The following is a 23,449-nucleotide window of genomic DNA, read 5'->3' on the forward strand; positions in this document are numbered from 1 at the left end:
ATATGAAGTGAAGGTATATAAAGACAAGGCAAGTACGGATGAACAGCAGCTGACAGGCTAAGGAAAGGTCCTAATGTGAAAGAGATAAAAACCAAGCAGAAATAATATTTCCTCAGGACAAATATCAATATTTATCCTGTCATTTGATATTTGTCCTGAGGAAGGGGGCTGTGACCCTTGAAACGCGTAGACTTGTATCTCCTGTTTGAATAAAAAGACATGGAATGGTGATAAGCATGGCATGACACCCGGCTTTTTCTGAACAACTTTGAACTGTGTACTAGGGACACCCAATTGATTGCAGGGATATACTGATCTGTCACTGTTGTTCAACAGCCCTGCTGAGCTTTGGTCTGTGGAGCATGTGCCATATGTTCACTGTTCTGACCTTTTGCTTCCTTACATTGTGTGATGACACAGACTTTTTCAATGTGTGTCGTGGGTTAAATTTCTTACATTAGCCAGACGTATTGTTCTTCCGTGTGTTAACTAATGTTTGCTAAACTATTGTTTCTGCCAGATCCTTCTGAGCAATCATTGTAATGTAGTTGTGTATTGCTAATCTAATGTAAATTACCTCAGTGGCCATTGTCTAGTTTGTGCATTTCAGACTACATGTAAATATCCTCAGTCTTTCTATCCACATCATTTAAATGAACATTATCCATGCAGCTTGAAATTCATCCAATAAGAGAAGCAACCTTGTACAACCAATCGTGAAGACCCCAATGGTCGGAATGGAGAGCTCAGAGGTATAAGAAGGAGGACTTTCCATTGCCCAGGGAGACTCTTGCTACATGCTACCAATCTAGGACCTGCGGATCCGATTGTCAAGCCTGGATTATAACACTATATGGACTTCAGCACTAAATGCAAGGATTCGGCTTTGATATCAAGGACTACCTAAGGAAGAAACCCAGGTTGGGACAATTTGGTCACCTGGCTACAGACTTTGTGGACCTCTGTCAGCTTCCTAAATCTGGCGTTATTCCATTCTCGGTGGGTGCCCGCCAAAAGTGGGGTGCTGCTGGATTGGAGTAAGTAGCCCTGGAAGCTCTGAAGCACGGACATTCTAAATCCCTGGTGAGCCAGCGGAAGGGTGAGACTCTGTTGCCTGTTACATTTGTGTGTTTTGCTGGTTATGTGTTATGTGCCGTTAATTGTTTGGAGATCCAATAAAGTCTTAATCGTAGTCTAATATTGTGACTCCCTCACCCTGTGTTGTCTGAGTAGTGTTCCACCCACGGTTAAGGAGGCCAGCGTTCAGTTGGGCTGAGCCCTGGGCCAAGCTGTCTTTCTAAAGGCGACTGGACCAGTGGACGAGAGCACCCACTGACCTCGTGTCTCCATACCTTTTACCTTGCTTTTTGACTACTTGTTTGCCTAGTCCCATTCTTTATACGTACAGTGTGGATCTGACCATGGACTGTGCCCTGTTTACTCTTTTGTTTTGCTCCTCTGTCTTTGAGGTACCCTTTCAGCATTTGACGCCAGACTTCTTGACTCTCTGTCTCACGGCTTGCCATGAGAAGTGACGATCATCACTCATTTCATATCTGTGGAACAAGTATTTGGAGCATTGGTTCTTTGATTTAGGTGCCTGGGATGCCAGTTATGTGCCGATGTGCATGACAGAGAAGTGGGGGTGGAGGGAGCTCAAAGAGACATGTCCTTGCATGATTAGCGCTGGAACCATAAGTACGTCTGATACAGTTTTGACAGCAGTGACAGTCTAGTCCTTTTCTGTTCCTCCTGTATTCTCTATTAAAGACCAGCTGCAAGATTCCTCTGGAAGAAGCTTGTATCCTAAAGAACAAAATCACAGGCTGATCGAAATGCGACAGGCCAGATCCTTGTCTGTTGGGGAAGATTCAGAAGGATCCAATAAACAATTGAAAGTTAGCAAGTTTGGATGATTCTGGTGTTTAAAGGACCACTTGTTGAAAATTATACCAGATGTGTTTTCTTTATTTAAAGGGAACCTGTCATCAGACAGGTCCGTTGCTGTCCTCCTGCCGATTTACGCCGCCCCCGAACGCTGAATTTCAAAGCTCAGGACGCCGCCCCTGGGTGCCCGTGGTCCCGCGCATGCGCTGTTCCACTGTAGTGGTGCCGTGCACTGTGTGCACGTGTGACCGCTGGTGACGCTTTGCGCGGGCACAAGGTTATGGGCGGCGCTGTGAGTATCATCAGCAAGTGCCGCCCATAACCTTGTGACCGCACTTTCCCCTATTACTCCAGCGTTATGCGCAAGCACTCGCTGGCCAGATGACCGGACGTCACCTCTTTCCCATCCTGCTCAGCAGCAGGTGACATCCGGTCATCTGGCCAGCGAGCGCTTGCGCATAACGCTGGAGTAATAGGGGAAAGTGCGGTCACGAGGTTATGGGCGGCACTTGCTGATGACACTCACAGCGCCGCCCATAACCTCGTGCCCGCGCAAAGCGTCAACAGCGGTCACACGTGCACACAGTGCACGGCACCACTACAGTGGAACAGCGCATGCGCGGGACCACGGGCACCCAGGGGCGGCGTCCTGAGCTTTGAAATTCAGCATTCGGGGGGCGGCGTAAATCGGCAGGAGGACAGCAACGGACCCCAGGCAGCCCGCCCCATGGAAGATTTACGAAATTTGCATAAGAAAAGGTACAAGTTTACAAAGTGTTTATTTTGGTATAAAAGGGGCCACAAGAACTATAGGAAGCTTCCTAGAATGCAGCCCAGGAGCTGCAGAGGGGGGAACTTTTAGCTTTATAGCTAAATTTCTGATGACAGGTTCACTTTAACACCTTCACCACCCAACATGGTTTCACCTTCCGGACCACGCTAATATTTTGAATTCTGACCATTTTCAATTCTGACCAGTGTCACTTGATGGTATTTTATAAGGTAATAACTCTGGAACGCTTCAACGCATCCCAGTTATCCTGAGATTGCATTCTTGTGATATATTGTACGTCATGTTAGTGGTAAGCTTAGGACGAAATTTTTTTGTGAAAATATAAGAAATTTGCCAATCTTTTTTTACGTTTCAAAATTTTAAAACTTTTATATTTTTAAACCAGAGAGTTACAGTATGTCATACAAAATAACTAATAATTAACATTTCCCACATATCTACTTTATATCAGCACTATTATTGAAGGATATTTTTTTGTTAGGAAGTTAAAATGGTTAAAGGTTCATCAGCAATTTCTCATTTTTCTGTCAAAATTTACAAAGCCATTTTTTTAGGTACCACATCAAATTTGAAGTGACTTTGACAGAAAACACCCAAAAGTGACACAGTTTAAGTTGAAAACTATACCCCTTAAACTGCTCAAAACCCCATTCAAGAAGTTTATTAACCCTTCAGGTGCTTTACAGGAACTAAAGTAATGTGGAAGGAAAAATTAAAATGTTACTTTTTTCCCACAAAATGCTACTTTAGCACCAAACTTAGCATTTTTACAAGGGTAACAGGACAGAAAGTACTATAAAATTTGTTGTTCAATTTCTCCTGAGTGGAGAGATACTCCATATGTGGTAGAAAACTACTGTTTGGGCGCGTGCTAAAGATCAGAAGTGAAAGAGCGCCATTTGACTTTTGGAACGCAAAATTGGCTCGAATCGATAGCGGACACCATGTTGCATTTGCAGAATCAGTGATGTGCCTAAACTGTGGAAAACTGCCAAAAGTGACCCCAGTTTCACTCGACCCCTCAAGGGACTTATCTAGATGTGTGGTGAGCACCTTGAACCCACAGGTGCTTGTTACGTCACCACCGGAGTCCGCTCCAGCAACTTCTGCTCCGATCGCCAGGCGACGCTGTGTTCCTGCCGTGGATGGTGCTGGTGATGAGAGAGGAGTCGATGCCAGCGGCACCGGTGGGCGCAGGCTCCGATCATCCACTGGGCTGGGTTATCTTGGGATCTGCAGTACCACTGGCTTACTGTGGGTGGCGTGTGTCTTCCAGCTGAAGTTGCCAGTGTTCAGCTACAGCCAATGGGAAGACACCACACCCTTCTTAGTTCCGCTCCTGTCTGCTGACCTCTGCCAGAGATAGTTCTGATTTCCTGGCTCCTGGTCCGCCCTATTCTGTTTTGTGATTCCTGTGTGCTGACTTCTGCGTGTTTTCTGACTACCCTTCTGCCTGCTGTTTTTGTACCTCGCTGCCCGATCTGGATTTGACCTCTGCTACGTTTTCTGATTACGTCCTTGCCTGCCGATTCTGTCCCTGTTCTGCTATTCCTGGTTTGACCCTGCCTAATGACTACTCTCATTGGACTGCAGCCTTCCACAGGTAGTGATCTCCAGGGCCCTGTGTAATTCCAAATCCCTGTATAGGGGTTAAAGGGTTTCAGGGTTCTGGGGGTCCTGCTTGGTGAGTGGCTTCCCTCTAGTCTGTCCATTACATCCCACCTGAGTCTGTTGATCCAGGCAGCTGTTACAGTGCTTCAAAGAATTTTATAATGTTGAGCCATGAAAGCAAAAAGTCATATTTTTCTCAAAAAATATTGTCTTAGCACCAAATTTAGCATTTTCTCAGGGGTAACAGAATAAAATGCACACTGCAATTTGCTGTGCAATTTATCCGAAGTAAGCTAATACCCCATATATGGTGGAAAATTACTGTTTGAGTGCATGGCATAGTACAGAAGTGTAGGAGCACTGGAATAGATTGTGGACGCCATGTCACATTTGAAGATCCTCTGGCATGCCAAAACAGCAGGAACCCCCACAAGTGACACCATTTTGGAATTTACACCTCTCAATGAATTTACAGTTAGGTCCAGAAATATTTGGACAGTGACACAATTTTCGCGAGTTGGGCTCTGCATGCCACCACATTGGATTTGAAATGAAACCTCTACAACAGAATTCAAGTGCAGATTGTAACATTTAATTTGAAGGTTTGAACAAAAATATCTGATAGAAATTGTAGGAATTGTACACATTTCTTTACAAACACTCCACATTTTAGGAGGTCAAAAGTAATTGGACAAATAAACCAAACCCAAACAAAATATTTTTATTTTCAATATTTTGTTGCGAATCCTTTGGAGGCAATCACTGCCTTAAGTCTGGAACCCATGGACATCACCAAACGCTGGGTTTCCTCCTTCTTAATGCTTTGCCAGGCCTTTACAGCTGCAGCCTTCAGGTCTTGCTTGTTTGTGGGTCTTTCCGTCTTAAGTCTGGATTTGAGCAAGTGAAATGCATGCTCAATTGGGTTAAGATCTGGTGATTGACTTGGCCATTGCAGAATGTTCCACTTTTTAGCACTCATGAACTCCTGGGTAGCTTTGGCTGTATGCTTGGGGTCATTGTCCATCTGTACTATGAAGCGCTGTCCGATCAACTTTGCGGCATTTGGCTGAATCTGGGCTGAAAGTATATCCCGATACACTTCAGAATTCATCCGGCTACTCTTGTCTGCTGTTATGTCATCAATAAACACAAGTGACCCAGTGCCATTGAAAGCCATGCATGCCCATGCCATCACGTTGCCTCCACCATGTTTTACAGAGGATGTGGTGTGCCTTGGATCATGTGCCGTTCCCTTTCTTCTCCAAACTTTTTTCTTCCCATCATTCTGGTACAGGTTGATCTTTGTCTCATCTGTCCATAGAATACTTTTCCAGAACTGAGCTGGCTTCATGAGGTGTTTTTCAGCAAATTTAACTCTGGCCTGTCTATTTTTGGAATTGATGAATGGTTTGCATCTAGATGTGAACCCTTTGTATTTACTTTCATGGAGTCTTCTCTTTACTGTTGACTTAGAGACAGATACACCTACTTCACTGAGAGTGTTCTGGACTTCAGTTGATGTTGTGAACGGGTTCTTCTTCACCAAAGAAAGTATGCGGCGATCATCCACCACTGTTGTCATCCGTGGATGCCCAGGCCTTTTTGAGTTACCAAGCTCACCAGTCAATTCCTTTTTTCTCAGAATGTACCCGACTGTTGATTTTGCTACTCCAAGCATGTCTGCTATCTCTCTGATGGATTTTTTCTTTTTTTTCAGCCTCAGGATGTTCTGCTTCACCTCAATTGAGAGTTCCTTAGACCGCATGTTGTCTGGTCACAGCAACAGCTTCCAAATGCAAAACCACACACCTGTAATCAACCCCAGACCTTTTAACTACTTCATTGATTACAGGTTAACGAGGGAGACGCCTTCAGAGTTAATTGCAGCCCTTAGAGTCCCTTGTCCAATTACTTTTGGTCCCTTGAAAAAGAGGAGGCTATGCATTACAGAGCTATGATTCCTAAACCCTTTCTCCGATTTGGATGTGAAAACTCTCATATTGCAGCTGGAAGTGTGCACTTTCAGCCCATATTATATATATAATTGTATTTCTGAACATGTTTTTGTAAACAGCTAAAATAACAAAACTTGTGTCACTGTCCAAATATTTCTGGCCCTGACTGTATATAGGGAATTAGTGACCATTTTTAACCCTCAGGTGATTCACATAATTGTATAACATTGGGCAACAAAATGTTGCTTTGTCTCCAAGTTTTTAATTTTTAAAGGGATAATGGGAGAGAGGAACAATACAATTGTTATCCACAATTTCTCCTGAGTATGCCAATACTCCATATGCGGCCAATAACTACTTTTGAGGCAAGCTCAGAAAGGAAGGAGCACCCTATTATAGTCCAGATTTTGCTGCTATGGTTTGTAAGTGCCATGCCATAATGGTAGAACCCCTGAGATGCCAGAACAGCAGAGCCTCCAATAAATGACCTCATTTTACAAAGTACATTCTCAATTAATTCATCTCGGGGTGCAGTGGTCATATTGACACCACAAATGTGTCACAAATTTTTAAACCATTGGGCGATGAATAAAAAATAATTACATTTTAAAACAAAAAATGTGTTTTAGCCCCACATTTTACATTTTCATACAGGAAAATGGGTAGAAATTGCACTAATATTTGTCACACAATTTCTGCTGAACAAGGCAATATCCCATATGTGGCTGTACAGTACTGCTTAGCCCATGGCGATACTCAGGTAGAAAGGAGCGATATTCATCTCTTGTAGTACAAATTTTCATACAATAGTTTGTGGACTCCATATACAGGGCCCATAAGTGCAAGAAGAGCAAAATTCCCATAAATGACCCCATTTTGGAAATTACATCCATCTAGTAATTTATCTACAGGTGTAGTGATGATTTTGACTCTGGTGTTTTCCAGAAATAAGCAGCAATCGATGTTGTTGAGAAAAAAATTGCAAATCTGTCATTGTAGTGCCCAATACATAGTAGTGCTCAGTATGTTATAGTGCCTATAGATTGAGCACAGCTCGAGCTTCCCTGTAAGTTAAATTATATTTTTTTTGAAAATATAAAATAGGGTTTTTTTGGAAATATTGGAAATATGAAAATTCATTAAGGATATTAAGGATTTTTTTGAGAATCTCTGAGATTTTTATAATACAGGAGTAAAATAATGAAGAGGAAGGAATACTATGGATACTAAGATGTATTCGTTCCAGGGTGTTAGATATAGAGGGTTAATGGAAGGTTTTTGCTGCACCTTTCAATGGTTAATGATGTCCATGTCCGGGTCTCAGCCCCTTTTTAATGAGTCCATTTTTTTCTCAAAGGAGTTAGAGACAGACTAAGAACTGGGTTGTTCGAAACGCGTCCTCTTATGGGGCAGTTTGAATTATACCATGGACCTTTGTAATATGGATTTATAAATAAATTTTGAATTTTTAATGAAAAAAAAAAAATTTTCCGTGGACTTGCTTGCTGGAATTCCTCTTTAACTTTATGCCATATAGTAGTGCTCAGTATGTTATAGTGCCCATAGATTGAGCACAGCTCGAGCTTCCCTGTAAATTAAATGGGCTCTTCTTACTAGAGAAATGCCAAACATGTGGTCTCTAAATGTGGTTTAGGCACACTTTGGGTGTAGGTAGGAATGGGTATTTGAATTTGGGAGTGCAGACTTCAGATGACGGACCTGAGAGGCATCTTGTGTTTTTAGGGGTTGGGTTTAATGGCATTTGGTAGCCATTTGGGGTACAAAACATTTTGGATCAGTTCACACATATCTAATGCTCTAAGCTGAGCACATACATGAGAGTTCCATCTAAATCTCCAAAATAAGTGATTCAGGATGAAAGCCCCAACAAATCGATTCACTAATGAGGCTGCAGAGTTACTCTGGACTTTGTTTGGCCGCTGATCAAAGGTGTCCGTCTTTTCAAAGGTGCACAAAACTGTTGTTGACCACATTTTTGTGCACACCTAAAAAGACACATTAAAAGGCTGACACTGCTGGACCACAGGGCAGTTATTACAGTCTGAAATTAATTTAATATACTTTTTAAATAATATGCACACCCCTAATATACTGTACATATGTCATCTTCACTTTTACTTTATGGTCTTGAGCTGAGGGTGATACAAATGATCGTTGATCACACAATTTCATAGTATGATGGTGCTTCACCTCCTATTTTATTTTCATAATACATAAAAATCATTTGATTCTGCTATATGGACTCAATACGCACCTGATAAGATCACCTGCAGTGCATATTTTGCAGGTCTCTGCTTGTGTAGTATTGATGTACACTACTGGTGTTTTTTTTTTAAATTCACATCCCTGTCAGATTAGTAGGGACTTTTGTTCAGTAAAACTCCAGAAGATACTTAAGCGGGCTTTTACACACAGCGACATCATTAGCGATGTCGCTAGTGAAAGCACCCGCCATCGTCGGTTGTGCGTCACGGGCAAATCGCTGCCCTTGGCGCACAATATCATTAGGAGCCGTCACACGGACTTACCTGCCTAGTGATGTCGCTGTGGCCGGCGAGCCGGCTCCTTTCTAAGGGGGCGGTTCATGCGGAGTCACAGCGGCGTCTCTAAGCGGCCGCCCAATAGAAGTGGAGGGGCGGAGATGAGCAGCCGTTACATCCCGCCCACCTCCTTCCTTCCTCATTGCGGGTGGCCGCAGGGACGGTGATGTTCCTCGTTCCTGCAGTGTCACACATAGCGATGTGTGCTGCCGCAGGAACGACGAACAATTTGCGTCCTGCAATAGCAACAATAATCGGGATTAGAACGACCGGTCAACGATCAACAATATGGTGAGAAATTTTGATCGTTAACGGTCGTTCGTGCGTTTCACATGCAACAACATCGCTAACGAGGCCGGATCTGTGTCACGAATTCCGTGACCCTAACGACATCTCGTTAGCGATGTCGTTGCATGTAAAGCCCGCTTTAGAGGATAATTGTGCACACTTCCCGCACATTTACTGCTCACCCTTTGGGAGCAACAGAGGGCGTATGTTTTGGGTGAGATTATTGGGGCTGGTGTTGTAGCAAAACAGTTGAGCTTCAATTCACTTTTGTGGTTGCCATGTAAAAAATACCTTAAATCATCTCCCATCACAGACTTCTATAAATACATTGCACTCTTTAATCCAGTGGCAGACACAAACAGAAAAAGGCCGCTTTGTAATAACAGTATATAGGCCGTTTGCAGTCAAAAAATGTGCTCGTGGCAGAAACTGCATGCTGAATTTGAGGTGTGGATCAGATGAGGCCCCCTCTTTTCGAGACCATTTGCAGCTTCACAGTTGTACCAATGTTATGTCCACCACTATTCCTTATTTAGCTGTCCAGACGATAGTTTTATCCTAGGTATTCAAAATTCTTCATACTTGAGAGCTGAATTGTTTGAAGATTTTTCTCTTGACCATTGTCGACATAATGTTATAATTGACATTTTGCATTCTGGAAATGCAGCTTTTAACAGTTACTGTAAAGTAATTTGATATACATTGAATTAAAGCGTACCAATCAGTATAACTTGTTTACATAAATGAATTGAACACAGGAATGCATTATTTATGTTATAGATCTTAAAAGTGATTTTCCCCATATTCTAGAAGCCTGTATTTTCTCTTTTCCTGCCTTTAGAATCTCATCTCAAGCATTCTATTTACAATAATACAGTGAAGAGTAGAGGTAGGGGGAGTAGGTTTAAAGGGAACCCATCACCAGGTTTTCACATTATAAGCTAAGGCCACTAGCTTTAACTGGTTTATTACCATAGCCCATCAACCTACATGTAAGCCTCCCTTCTCATACTGCATATTGCAAAAAATATCTTGTATAAGTCTTCTGTGACGCAAAACCAGGTAGTTACACAGTTTAGGCCCCCGCACAACACCTCTCCCACACAGGGTTAAAACAACCTCAGGGAAGGACAGACACACCAGTGGGTGGGACCAGGTGCATGGAGAATGCCCACCTAGGGGTCTGGAGAGCCCGGGGCGGGAGAACAGTCAGTTAAGTTAAGCTCAGAGAGTGGTGAGGTGAAGTTCAGTCTGTAGCTCAAGTGGAGCTCAGGCCTGTCAAGGTCGGGAGTGCAAGTTGACAGGCGTCGGGGTTGGAGCCCCGGCGTACCGGCTAAGTGGCAGACAGTAGTCAGAGCCAGCAGGAGACGGAAAGATGGCTGCCGGAGATCCGAGGTCGACCGGGGCAGGGTTGTAGCCCGCCGATACCGACACCGTAGAACCGACCCGGAAACCGTGCACAAAGGGGGTACTTGGACCCTGAAGCCAGGACCGGCACCAACGGCCTAGCTAATTAACCAATTGAGGGCAGGATTTTAGGTCCTGTCCCAACCTAAGACCCGAAAAGTAGACAACCACCCACAGAGAGGGATAGGGCATCCGCCAGGGCCCGGTAGATCCCACGGGTCAGCGTCTGACGAGTGTGATGCCCTGGAAAAACCAGGTAGTCACAGTTAGGCCCCCGCATTACACCGTTTCCTCACTAGGAAACACACAGCCAACCAGAAACCCTAGTCACCCCCCCTTAGGGAAAGATAGACACACCAGTGGACATGACCAGGCGGTTGGGACACGCCCACCGAGGGGTCCAGACAGCCAGGGGCAGGAAAACAGGCAGTTAAGCTTTGAAGTTCAGTTTGGAGAGGAGTGTGGGCTGGAGCTAAGTGTAGCTCCAGCAGGGAAGTTCAAGTGCCAGAGTAGGAGCCCTGGTGCCACTGACTAGGAGGCAGACAGTGGTCTCCATCAGCAGGAGATGGGAAGACAGCTCGGCAGAACCGAGGTGGACCAGGACAGGGTTGTAGCCCGCCGGTACCGACACGGGGAACCAACCCGGAAACCGTAGCACAAAAGGGGGGTACTCGGACCCTGAAGCCAGCACCAGAACCGAGCGTAACTGGTTCATTAACCAATTGAGGCCAGGACTAGAGGTCCTGTCCCACCCAAAGTCCCTCATAAAAGACAACAGCCCACCAATTAGGGATAAGAGGTCACCACCAGGGCCCATAGATCCCACGGGCCAGCGTCTGCGGGCACGGCTCCTTAGGCCACATCCAGCGGGGACGGGACACCTGAGTTTCACACTAGGAAAGTCCACCTTACACAAAACAGTGCAGGAAAAGTATAGCGACCACCAGCCGGGTGGGGGACACGAACGCAATCGGCCGCAGCACCGGCCACCATCACCTTGGTTTACCAGAGACTTGTGTGTGTTTTACTAACAGTGAGTACACCAGCGCACTCTGCGGTCGCCATCTCCTGCACCGAGCCACTGGGTCCCGGAACCACCATCCCTGCCCACGGAGGGGTTAATAACTTGCTGCACAACATGTCCCCCGGGCGCCCCATAACAGCAGCGGTGGTGTCCCACCTCACCACACACCATGGGTGGCGTCACGAACTTACTACGGCCTAGCCCGTACATCTGCGTCCCCCCATTTATTCGGTGTGTCCGTGAGACTCCTGGGTCCAGAGACCCTCGAGCCACCACTCCTGAAGGCCCAGATCTGAGCAGCACCGGCTGCTGGCACAGGGGCGGCACAGGGGCGGCACATGGGCACGGCTCCCAACCAAAGGACTGGGAGCGGACTCCCGTGTTACACACCGGGAAGTCAATCTCATAACAACACGAAGTGCAGAGGAGAAAGGCATTGACTACTAGTCTGGGTGTGGGACCAGATACACCCGTCTGTAGAGGCCGGCCACCATCACCTTGGATTACCAAAAGAACTGTGTGTTTACTGACTCGACACATCAGTGCAGCTTCATCCAGCACCAGGACAACCGAACTGTAAGTATGCTGATTAGTGATGAGCGAGTACTAAAAAGCTCGGGTGCTCGAGGCTCGGGCCGAGCATTCCAAGATACTCGTGTACTCGGCCTGAGCACCGAGACCAATGTTATCCTATGGGAGACCCGAGTATTTTTATGAAATGGCCCCCGGCAGCATGTAGAAACCCTAAAAATGTTACAAAAGCCTCAGAAGAGTGCTCAAATGACATGGCAACAGCATGGGGAAGACCCCTTGAAGCATTTATCACTCAAAAGTCACAGCTGTGAACAATTTTGTCCGTGTTTTACGCCATTTTTACAGGCTCACCAGAAAACCTTCACAAATGACACCAAAATAAATTTTCATGGCGGAAATGTTAAGGGCACCTACCCAATAGTGAGATAGAGCTGGTGTATGTTACTTTTTGAGATTACATGAAAGATTTTACGTGAAAACATTGTGTGGCACTCCGATGTCCCTGAGAAGAGACGTACATGAAGGCCTCTTGAGTCTAATGTGCCCATTTTGAGGAAGTGAGTCTTTGTAGTATTTTCCTTTGCCAGGGAAGTCCAAAATTGTGAGGTTCACCAATGCCCCTGCATACAGACGTGCAGGATGGCCTGTAAACCTGAAGTGCCCATTGTAAGGAAGTGGGTCTATTGTAGTATAGCCCTTTGGCAGGGCAGCCAAAAATTGGGAGGCTCCACATTGTCCCTGGATAGAGACGTGCATGAGGGCCTGTAAACCTGAAGTGCCCATTGTAAGGAAGTGGGTCTATTGTAGTATAGCCCTTTGGCAGGGCAGCCAAAAATTGGGAGGCTCCACATTGTCCCTGGATAGAGACGTGCATGATGGCCTGTAAACCTGAAGTGTCCATTGTAAGGAAGTGGGTCTATTGTAGTATAGCCCTTTGGCAGGGCAGCCAAAAATTGGGAGGCTCCACATTGTCCCTGGATAGAGACGTGCATGAGGGCCTGTAAACCTGAAGTGCCCATTGTAAGGAAGTGGGTCTATTGTAGTAAAGCCCTTTGGCAGGGCAGTCCAAAATTGTGAGGTTCACCAATGCCCCTGCATACAGACGTGCATGAGGGCCTGTAAACCTGAAGTGCCCATTGTAAGGAAGTGGGTCTATTGTAGTATAGCCCTTAGGCACGGCAGCCAAAAATTGGGAGGCTCCACATTGTCCCTGGATAGAGACCTGTTAGGTTCTTAGTGCGTCCGTGCTTGCATTTAAAAACCGCACGTGTGTGCCTGTTGGTGGCAGCGTTCAGGTGCACTTGTGTGTGTTTTGCACAAACTTGGATATAACGCACAAGTCTAGTGAATACACATCAGCACAGCATTGCAAAATGCGCAAGTGCGTTGGCAACGAACAAGGAAGTGGACGTGATGGTGGTGCAGGCAGAGACCGAGGTCATGTGCAAGCTCTAATTTCACCACAACAAAGGGCCACATCTACTCGCTCGCACATCCTGTCCCAAATTCTTGGGGACCGCAGCAGTACACCGCTCTTGAACCAAGACAGTCAACAGGTTGTTAGTTGGAGAGTGGATAATGCTTCCAGTCAGATTGGCACCACCACAAACACTCTGTCTTCCACACGGTCAAGTGTCAGTAGCCGTGATACTGCACCGCACATTTCAGAACCTGATCCTCCTTCCTACCACCAGGCCGAGTACACGTCCATGGACATTACTGATCCCACACTTGGACACTCGGAAGAGCTGTTCACGTTTCCATTCACACATTCTGGCCTCTCGCCAGCTCCTGTTGAAGTGGGTCATGACGAGATTGTATGTACAGATGCCCAAATATTTGAGCAGCCACGTTCTCACGAAGTTGGCAACGTGTCTCAACAAGGGGTGGACGATGATGAGACACAATTGTCAGGAAGTCAGGAGGAGGAGCTGGGTGCGGAAGAGGAAGACGACGTGGTGGATGATCCAGTAACTGACCCAACCTGGCAGGAGGATATGCAGAGCGAGGACAGCAGTGCACAGGGGGAGGGAGGCGTAGCCTCCCAACAGGCAGTAAGAAGCAGGGTGGTGGCCCCAGGCAGAAGTCAGGCAACCGTTCCCTGGAACAACAACACGACACAAGGTGCCTGTACAAATGTTAGGTCTTCCCGAGTCTGGCAGTTTTTTAAGTTGGCTCCAGATGATTCTAAAAAGGCCATTTGCAACACCTGCCATGCCAGCATCAGCAGGGGTACCAAAACTAGCAGCCTGACCACCACCAGCATGATCAGGCACATGTCAGCCAAGCACCCGACTTTGTGGGATGTACAACAGAGTCGAGGAGCAGTGCTTGCTGATGTCACTGCTACGTCTTCGCTTGTTGTGCATGCAAGCCAATCCCCTGTCCATGCTGCCCGCGAACAAGCCTCCTCCGGCCCTGCACCTGCAGTTGCCCACGCAGAAATAACACTATCATCAAGCACGTCCTTGTCCCAGCGCAGCGTTCAGTTATCCATTCAGCAAACCTTTGAACGCAGGCGCAAATACACTGCCAAGTGTGGCCCCACATGCCAAACTTCTAAATGCTAACATTTCGCGACTGCTAGCGCTGGAAATGTTGCCTTTTAGGCTGGTGGAGACAGAAGCATTCCGCGACCTGATGGCGGCAGCTGTCCCATGTTACTCGGTCCCCAGCCGCCACTATTTCTCCCGGTGTGCCGTCCCCGCATTGCATAACCACGTGTCACAAAACATCACACGTGCCCTGAACAATGCTGTTTCAGCCAAAGTCCACCTGACCACAGACACGTGGACAAGTGCTTGTGGGCAAGGCCGTTACATCTCGTTGACGGCACACTGGGTTAATATTGTGGAAGCTGGGACCCAGTCTGAGCGAGGGACGGAACACGTCCTTCCCACACCAAGGTTTGCAGGCCCTACCTCAGTCAGGGTTTCACCCACACTCTACAGCTCCAGAATGTCATGCTCCTCAGCCTCCTCCTCCTGCGCATCCTCATCCACTTTACCCTCCACACCAGTCCCAAGCTGGAAGCACTGCAGCACTGCCTCGGCGAAGCGGCAACAGGCTGTGCTGAAGCTAATCTGCATAGGTGACAAACCCCACAATGCAGAAGAGGTGTGGACAGCTCTGAAACAGCAGGCAGATCACTGGCTCACACCTCTGAACCTAAAGCCAGGAAAGGTCGTGTGTGACAATGGCCGGAACCTGGTGGCGGCTTTGGGGCGAGGCCAGCTGACACATGGTCCATGCGTGGCCCATGTGCTCAACTTCGTGGTTCAGCGGTTTCTAAAGTCATACCCAGAGCTGTCTGATCTGCTGGTAAAAGTTCGTCACCTGTCTGCACATTTTCGAAAGTCACCTACTGCTTCAGCCGGCCTTGCCGTCTTTCAGCGCCATTTGCATCTTCCGGCTCACAGACTAGTGTGTGATGTCCCCACGCGTTGGAATTCAACTCTGCACATGTTGGTCAGGATATGTGAGCAGAAGAGGGCAGTTGTTGAGTACCTGCATCACCTAAGCCGTCGGGAAATGGGTCAAACTCCACACATAACACCTGAGGAGTGGAGATGGATGTCCGACCTATGTACCATCCGCCAAAACTTTGAGGACTCCACCAAGATGGTGAGCGGCGATGACGACATTATTAGCGTCACCATACCACTTCTCTGCCTTCTAAAATGGTCTCTGCTCAAAAACAAACATGATGCATTGCAGGCGGAGCGCGATGAATTGGAGCAAGAAACAGTAGTGGGTGTGGGTGATAACACACAGCCCAACCTCGTCTCATCACAACGTGCAGTGGAGGACTATGATGAGGAGGAGGATGAAGACATGGGGCAACTCTCCGGCCAAATTGAGGATATGACATGCACTCATATCCTCGGTTCAGCGTAGCTGGCCAGAGGACAGGGTAGATGATGAGGAGGAGGAGGAGGACAGCATGTTCAGTCATCGTGTTGGTAAGGATACTGAAGTGATGGCTGTTAAGAGTCTGGCGCACATGGCTGACTTTATGGTAAGCTGCCTGTCTCGTGACCCTCGCATTAAGAACATCTTGGCCGACAATCATTACTAGTTGGTAACACTGTTAGACCCACGCTAAAAGGAGAACTTTATGTCTCTTATTCCCGAGGCGGAGAGGTCAGGCAAAATGCAGCAGTTCCAAAAGGCCATAGTCACGGAAGTAGGCAAAGCATTCCCCTCACAAAACGCTAGCGGCATAGGTCAGGAATCAGTGGACAACCAAGGCGTACAGCCGAGAGGGGCACAAGTCCAATCCGCCAGAGGTAGGGGAACAGTCTTTAAGATGTGGGACAGTTTTCTCAGCCCCTCACATACCACAGCCCCTGAGGTGCGGGGTAGTGCCACAAGAAATCCTAAGTTTGCCCAGATGCTCAAGGAGTACCTTGCAGATCGAACAACTGTACTCCGACATTCCTCTGTGCCTTACAATTAATGGGTATCCAAGCTGGACATGTGGCATGAATTGGCTCTCTACGCCTTGGAAGTCCTGGCCTGCCCTGCCGCTAGCGTTTTGTCAGAGCGTGTTTTTAGTGCTGCAGGTGGAATCATTACAGATAAACGCACCCGCCTGTCAACTGAAAATGCTGACAGGCTGACTCTGATCAAGATGAACAAGGGTTGGATTGGGCCAGACTTCACCACACCACCAGCAAATGACAGCGGAATTTAAAGTTTGTAACGGGAATTTGCCATGTACCTCCACTCACCCATGGTAACACACTTCTGGACTTTGGCTAATCGCTGGACTTCTCCTCCTTCTCCTCATGCGCCACCATGATGACCGTTACAATAGTTAGGCCGTTGTTTCAGGTATACCCCCAGTGGTAAATTTTTTCACCCATTCTTTCAGAATGGGCATTACAACGACAGGAGACCCGCTCCTTTGCAATGGGAACAATGTTTTGAGGCCCTCATGCACATCTCTATCCAGGGACAACGTGGAGCCTACCAATTTTTGGCTGCCCTGCCTAAAGGCTATACTACAATAGACCCACTTCCTTACAATGGGCACTTCAGGTTTACAGGACATCATGCACGTCTCTATCCAGGGACAATGTGGAGCCTGACGCTGCCACCGACTGCCACACACGTGCGGTTTTTAAATGCAAGCACGGACGCACTAAGAACCTAACAGGTTTTTAGGAGCGACAATTACTGAGAAGTTTAACACTATCAGACACTGCTGACTGACGTGTATTATTCACTAGACTTGTGCGTTATATACTAGTTTGTGCAAAACGTGCACCTGTACGCTGCCACCGACAGGCACACACGTGCGGTTTTTAAATGCAAGCACGGGCGCACTAAGAACCTAACAGGTTTTTAGGAGCGACAATTACTGAGAAATTTGACACTATCAGACACTGCTGACTGACGTGTATTATTCACTAGACTTGTGCGTTATATACTAGTTTGTGCAAAACGTGCACCTGTACGCTGCCACCGACAGGCACACACGTGCGGTTTTTAAATGCAAGCACGGGCGCACTAAGAACCTAACAGGTTTTTAGGAGCGACAATTACTGAGAAATTTGACACTATCAGACACTGCTGACTGACGTGTATTATTCACTAGACTTGTGCGTTATATACTAGTTTGTGAAAAACGTGCACCTGTACGCTGCCACCGACAGGCACACACGTGCGGTTTTTAAATGCAAGCATGGACGCACTAAGAACCTAACAGGTTTTTAGGAGCGACAATTACTGAGAAGTTTGACACTATCAGACACTGCTGACTGACGTGTATTATTCACTAGACTTGTGCGTTATATACTAGTTTGTGCAAAACGCACACAAGTGCACCTGTACGCTGCCACCGACAGGCACACACGTGCGGTTTTTAAATGCACGCACGGACGCACTAAGAACCTAACAGGTTTTTAGGAGCAACAATTACTGAGAAGTTTGACACTATCAGACACTGCTGACTGACGTGTATTATTCACTAGACTTGTGCGTTATATACTAGTTTGTGAAAAATGTGCACCTGTACGCTGCCACCGACAGGCACACACGTGCGGTTTTTAAATGCACGCACGGACGCACTAAGAACCTAACAGGTTTTTAGGAGCGACAATTACTGAGAAGTGTGACACTATCAGACACTGCTGACTGACGTGTATTATTCACTAGACTTGTGCGTTATATACTAGTTTGTGCAAAATGCACACAAGTGCACCTGTACGCTGCCACCGACAGGCACACACGTGCGGTTTTTAAATGCACGCACGGACGCACTAAGAACCTAACAGGTTTTTAGGAGCGACAATTACTGAGAAGTTTGACACTATCAGACACTGCTGACTGACGTGTATTATTCACTATACTTGTGCGTTATATACTAGTTTGTGCAAAACATGCACCTGTACGCTGCCACCGACAGGCACACACGTGCGGTTTTTAAATGCAAGCACGGGCGCACTAAGAACCTAACAGGTTTTTAGGAGCGACAATTACTGAGAAATTTGACACTATCAGACACTGCTGACTGACGTGTATTATTCACTAGACTTGTGCGTTATATACTAGTTTGTGAAAAACGCACACAAGTGCACCTGTACGCTGCCACCGACAGGCACACACATGCGGTTTTTAAATGCACGCACGGACGCACTAAGAACCTAACAGGTTTTTAGGAGCGACAATTACTGAGAAGTTTGACACTAGCAGACACTGCTGACTGACGTGTATTATTCACTAGACTTGTGCGTTATATACTAGTTTGTGAAAAACGTGCACCTGTACGCTGCCACCGACAGGCACACACGTGCGGTTTTTAAATGCAAGCACGGACACACTAAGAACCTAACAGGTTTTTAGGAGCGACAATTACTGAGAAGTTTAACACTATCAGACACTGCTGACTGACGTGTATTATTCACTAGACTTGTGCGTTATATACTAGTTTGTGCAAAACGCACACAAGTGCACCTGTACGCTGCCACCGACAGGCACACACGTGCGGTTTTTAAATGCACGCATGGACGCACTAAGAACCTAACAGCTTTTTTGGAGCGACAATTACTGAGAAGTCTGACACTATCAGGACTGTTTTAAACTGTGTACACCATTCCCAGATATGATGAAGGCTGGTATACGGTCACCTCTAGGAATGGCTATATACCCTGCCTGCCTGCCTGTTTACAGCTACAATAGTCCTGAGAAGGACTCTTCTGGTCACTAGCCTGTATTCCGACCTGGCTATACCCTGCCTGCCCTGCCTGTATACAGCAACAATAGTCCTGAGAAGGACTCTGCTCCTGTACTCCGACCCGGTTATACCCTGCCTGCCTGTATACAACTACAATAGTCCTGAGAAGGACTTCTGGTCACACTGTTTGCAGCCCTGCTACGGAAATAACTATAAAGGGCCGCAAACCTTTCCCTGAAGCAGCAACACTCTCCCTGCACTGACTGTCTGGATGGCTGTGTGCAGAGCACAGCGCGCCCGCCGGTATAAAGGCTCGGTCACGCTGTGCAGGCCGGCCAATCACTGCAATTCCACAACTAACAGGGCTGTGGCATTGTAGTGGTCTGCCAGCCAATCCCTGCATGAGGGCTGGCTCTCAAAAGAGCGCCAACATACAGGGATGAAGACCACGAGTACAGCACGAGTATCGCGAGATTACTCGGTCCCTGCCGAGTAGCCCGAGTACAGTGATACTCGTGCGAGTACTGAGTAGTAACAAGCATACTCGCTCATCACTAATGCTGATCCCTGCAACCTTGCACAACACTAGGCCCCGGGGCATTCATCCTTACCCATGGAGGGGCTAACATCCAGCTGCCATCACATCTACCTTGGGTATCCCACAACAGCAGCGGTGGTGCTACATCTCACCATACACCGTGGGTGGCGTCACAGACAGTTTATTGCAAATCCTCGTTTATATACGTACCCTTTTATTCGAAGTGTCCGCGCGACCCCCGGGTCCGGAGAACCCCTCGAGCCGTACCGTAGATCCGGATCTGGGCAGCACCGGCTGCTGGCACGGGGGCGGCACACTTCTGCACCTAATGCTGATCACTATGGTCCAGTCCAATGAACGTCGGTTGTCTGGGTTCTATGCCTTCTCAATAGGCAGAATCATTATCCTCCTGCCTAGATTAATGAGAATTTGTCCTATGTCATCCACAGGTCCCTGTGATTATTGTGCCTACGCAGCTGAAGTGCAGGCATGCACAGGCACACTTTACTCTGCCTTACTAGGGGAAGAGCAAAGTTCTGTAATGCACAGAACTTAGTAGGGCAAAGAAACGTGCACCTGAGCAGGCGCAAGATTAACACGGAGCTGCGGATGATGCAGGATGTGCCATCCACATCAATCAAGGCAGGAAGATTGCTATTCTGCTTTTAGAGAAGGTAACCATCTACGCCCATCAAACTGAACTCTGCTGATCATTAAACAGTATGAGAGACTTCTAAAAGGTATTTTTGGGGATATGCAGGGGGGTGGGGGATTATATACTGGTTTATGGACTGCAAGTGGGTGAAGCTGGAGTGGGACATCAACGTGGCAACCACCGCTCATCAAATTCATGGCTAGCAGTGGCATTCTCTATGCCAGAAATTTTAATCCAGTCCCCGAGTAGAGTAAGGTTAGTAGCAAGGCGCCCATTTAGTTGCCCGCCTCTTCTCTGACAGGCCAGATCTAAGAAGAGGTGTATTCCTTTTCGTGCATCAGAAGCGTCTGATTCTAGTACAACCCCACATCAAGACTGGTGTGAACAGCACTGGTCTTTATGGGCCTTAGTTTTTACTTAGAAAGTTCTTTTGACATAAAATATGAGCTGTATCATACATTGTGTGCAGAATTATTAGGCAAATGAGTCTTTTGATCACATGATACTTTTTATACATGTTGTCCTACTCCAAGTTGTATAGGCTTGAGAGCCAACTACCAAATAAGTAAATCAGGTGATGTGCATATCTGTAATGAGGAGGTGTAATGACATCAACACCCTATATTAGGTGTGCTTAATTATTAGGCAACTTCCTTTCCTTTGGCAAAATGGGTCAGAAGAGATATTTGACAGGTTCTGAAAAGTCCAAAATTGTGAGATGTTTTGCAGAGGGATGCAGCAGTCTTGAAATTGCCAGACTTTTGAAGCGTGATCACCAAACAATCAAGCGTTTCATGGCAAATAGCCAACAGGGTTGCAAGAAGTGTGTTGGGCAAAAAAGGCGCAAAATAACTGCCCATGAATTAAGGAAAATCAAGCGTGAATCTGCCAAGATGCCATTTGCCACCAGTTTGGCTATATTTCAGAGCTACAACGTTACTGGAGTATCAAAAAGCACAAGGTCTGCCATACTCAGAGACATGGCCAAGGTAAGGAAGGCTGAAAAACGACCACCTTTGAACAAGAAACATGAGATAGAATGGCAGGTTTTATGGACTGATGAAGTGAGAGTGTCTCTTGATGGGCATGATGGATGGGCCAGAGGCTGGATGAGTAAAAGACAGAGAGCTCCACTCCGACTCAGACGCCAGCAAGGTGGAGGTGGGGTACTGGTATGGGCTGGTATCATCCAAGATGAACTTGTGGGACTTCGGGTTGAGGATGGAGTGAAGCTCAACTCCCAGACCTACTGCCAGTTTCTGGAAGACAATTTCTTCAAGTAGTGGTACAGGAAGAAGTTGGTATCGTTCAAAAAAAACATGATTTTCATGCAGGACAATGCTCCATCACATGCATCCAACTACTCCACAGTGTGGCTGGCCAGTAAATGTCTAAAAGATGAAAAAATAATGACATGGCCCCCTTGATCACCTGATCTGAATCCCATAGAGAACCTGTGGTCCCTCATAAAATGTGAGATCTACAGGGAGGGAAAACAGTACACCTCTCAGAACAGTGTCTGGGAGGCTGTGGTGGCTGCTGCATGCAATGTTGATCGGAAACAGATCAAGAAACTGACAGAATCTATGGATGGTAGGCTGTTGAGTGTCATCATAAAGAAAGGTGGCTATATTGGTTACTAATTTTTTGAGGTTTTGTTTTTGCATGTCAGAAATGTTTATTTCTAAATTTTGTGCAGTTATATTGGTTTACCTGGTGAAAATAAACAAGTGAGATGGGAATATATTTGGTTTTTATTAAATTGCCTAATAATTCTGCACAGTAATATTTACCTGCACAACACATATCCTCCTAAGATTTGCCAAATCTAAAAAAACCCCACTCCAACTTCCAAAAATATTAAGCTTTGATATTTATGAGTTTTGTGGGTTGATTGAGAACATAGTTGTTGATTAATAATAAAAAAATTCTTCTAAAATACAAGGTGTTCGAAAGCAGACAACGATTTCTGAGATGGGATTTTCTATTCGTCTATTCTATTCTTCAACATAGTACTTCACTACCGCATGATATTTTCTTACTTATAAAGTTTTCAGAATGTTTTATTAAATTGATTTGATGAAATCTGCACAGCTGTGACTTGACCTTGTATAGTTAAATGATGTACAGACTTACCTGATCTAAGGATTTCTTTTTCTTCTTCTTTTTTCCCCAGCATCCTGAACTTTCAGTATCTTTGCTATTGGTATCACCACAAAGCAATCCATCAAGTTCATCCGTTCCAATTTGTTGTCCCTGAGAAGTTTCTGCAGCTAACCGGTAGGAAAGGTTTCTCATAATGCACACACAGTTTTCAACGGTCTTACAAGACAAAAAAAGAGGAAGAAGAAATAAATATATATAATTGTTTTTCAAGAGCATGGTTTGTTCTTTAGAAATCATATAGGTCAAAACCTTTTGCAACTATAAAGAAAATGTAAATATTAATGTACTCTTAGGCAACTTGATTAGTAATATCCTAAGCAGGCAATCTGCAAATCACTTTACTTAAAATCAGGGACGAAACAATCGTGGTCGCAGGGATCGTGACTATGACTGGGCCTGGGGGTGCAGAGGCCCCGCTGGCCCCAGCCCCTGCTTCAGCTGGATGTGTGTCTGAGGGCACACATCCAGCTAAAATGCATCACAGTGCAGAGACGCATTAGGTCCCTGCACTGAGATACATGCTGCCAGCCAAACAGTGGCCGGCAGTCAGCTAACATTGGCATCTCCATGACTGAAGGTAGCGCATGTCAGTGACATCATGCATTGCGATAGTACGGACGCCGATGTCCGCTGCCTGCCAGCCACTGCGCACTGGCTACAGAGAAGGACGTTTTGTGACGTGGGAGCTTAGGAGGGTGATTAAAATGTTTTTTTGTGATGGGGAGACAGAATGAAGACATACTTACCAGGAGGGGGACAGATATACCAGGAGTGGGACATATATACTAGGAAGGGGACATATATACCAGGAGGGGATTAAGAGGGGGATAAATATACCAGAAGGGGCCTA

General features: G+C 46.4%; 1 protein-coding gene across 8 annotated transcripts in view; it reads right to left on the reverse strand.

Annotated features, from left to right (window-relative positions):
- The window catches only part of CTNND2 (catenin delta 2), a 3,073,686-nt gene that overhangs the window by 950,774 nt on the left and 2,099,463 nt on the right, over positions 1-23,449 (reverse strand). For all 8 annotated transcript variants that reach the window (XM_075314970.1, XM_075314969.1, XM_075314967.1 and 5 more), the window contains one exon: positions 22,570-22,755. In XM_075314970.1, the coding sequence (XP_075171085.1) occupies positions 22,570-22,755 (186 nt within the window). The remainder of the gene's footprint in view (positions 1-22,569; positions 22,756-23,449) is intronic.

The sequence above is a fragment of the Anomaloglossus baeobatrachus genome, chromosome 6, assembly GCF_048569485.1.
Source record: "Anomaloglossus baeobatrachus isolate aAnoBae1 chromosome 6, aAnoBae1.hap1, whole genome shotgun sequence".
Classification (NCBI taxonomy): Eukaryota; Metazoa; Chordata; class Amphibia; order Anura; family Aromobatidae; genus Anomaloglossus; species Anomaloglossus baeobatrachus.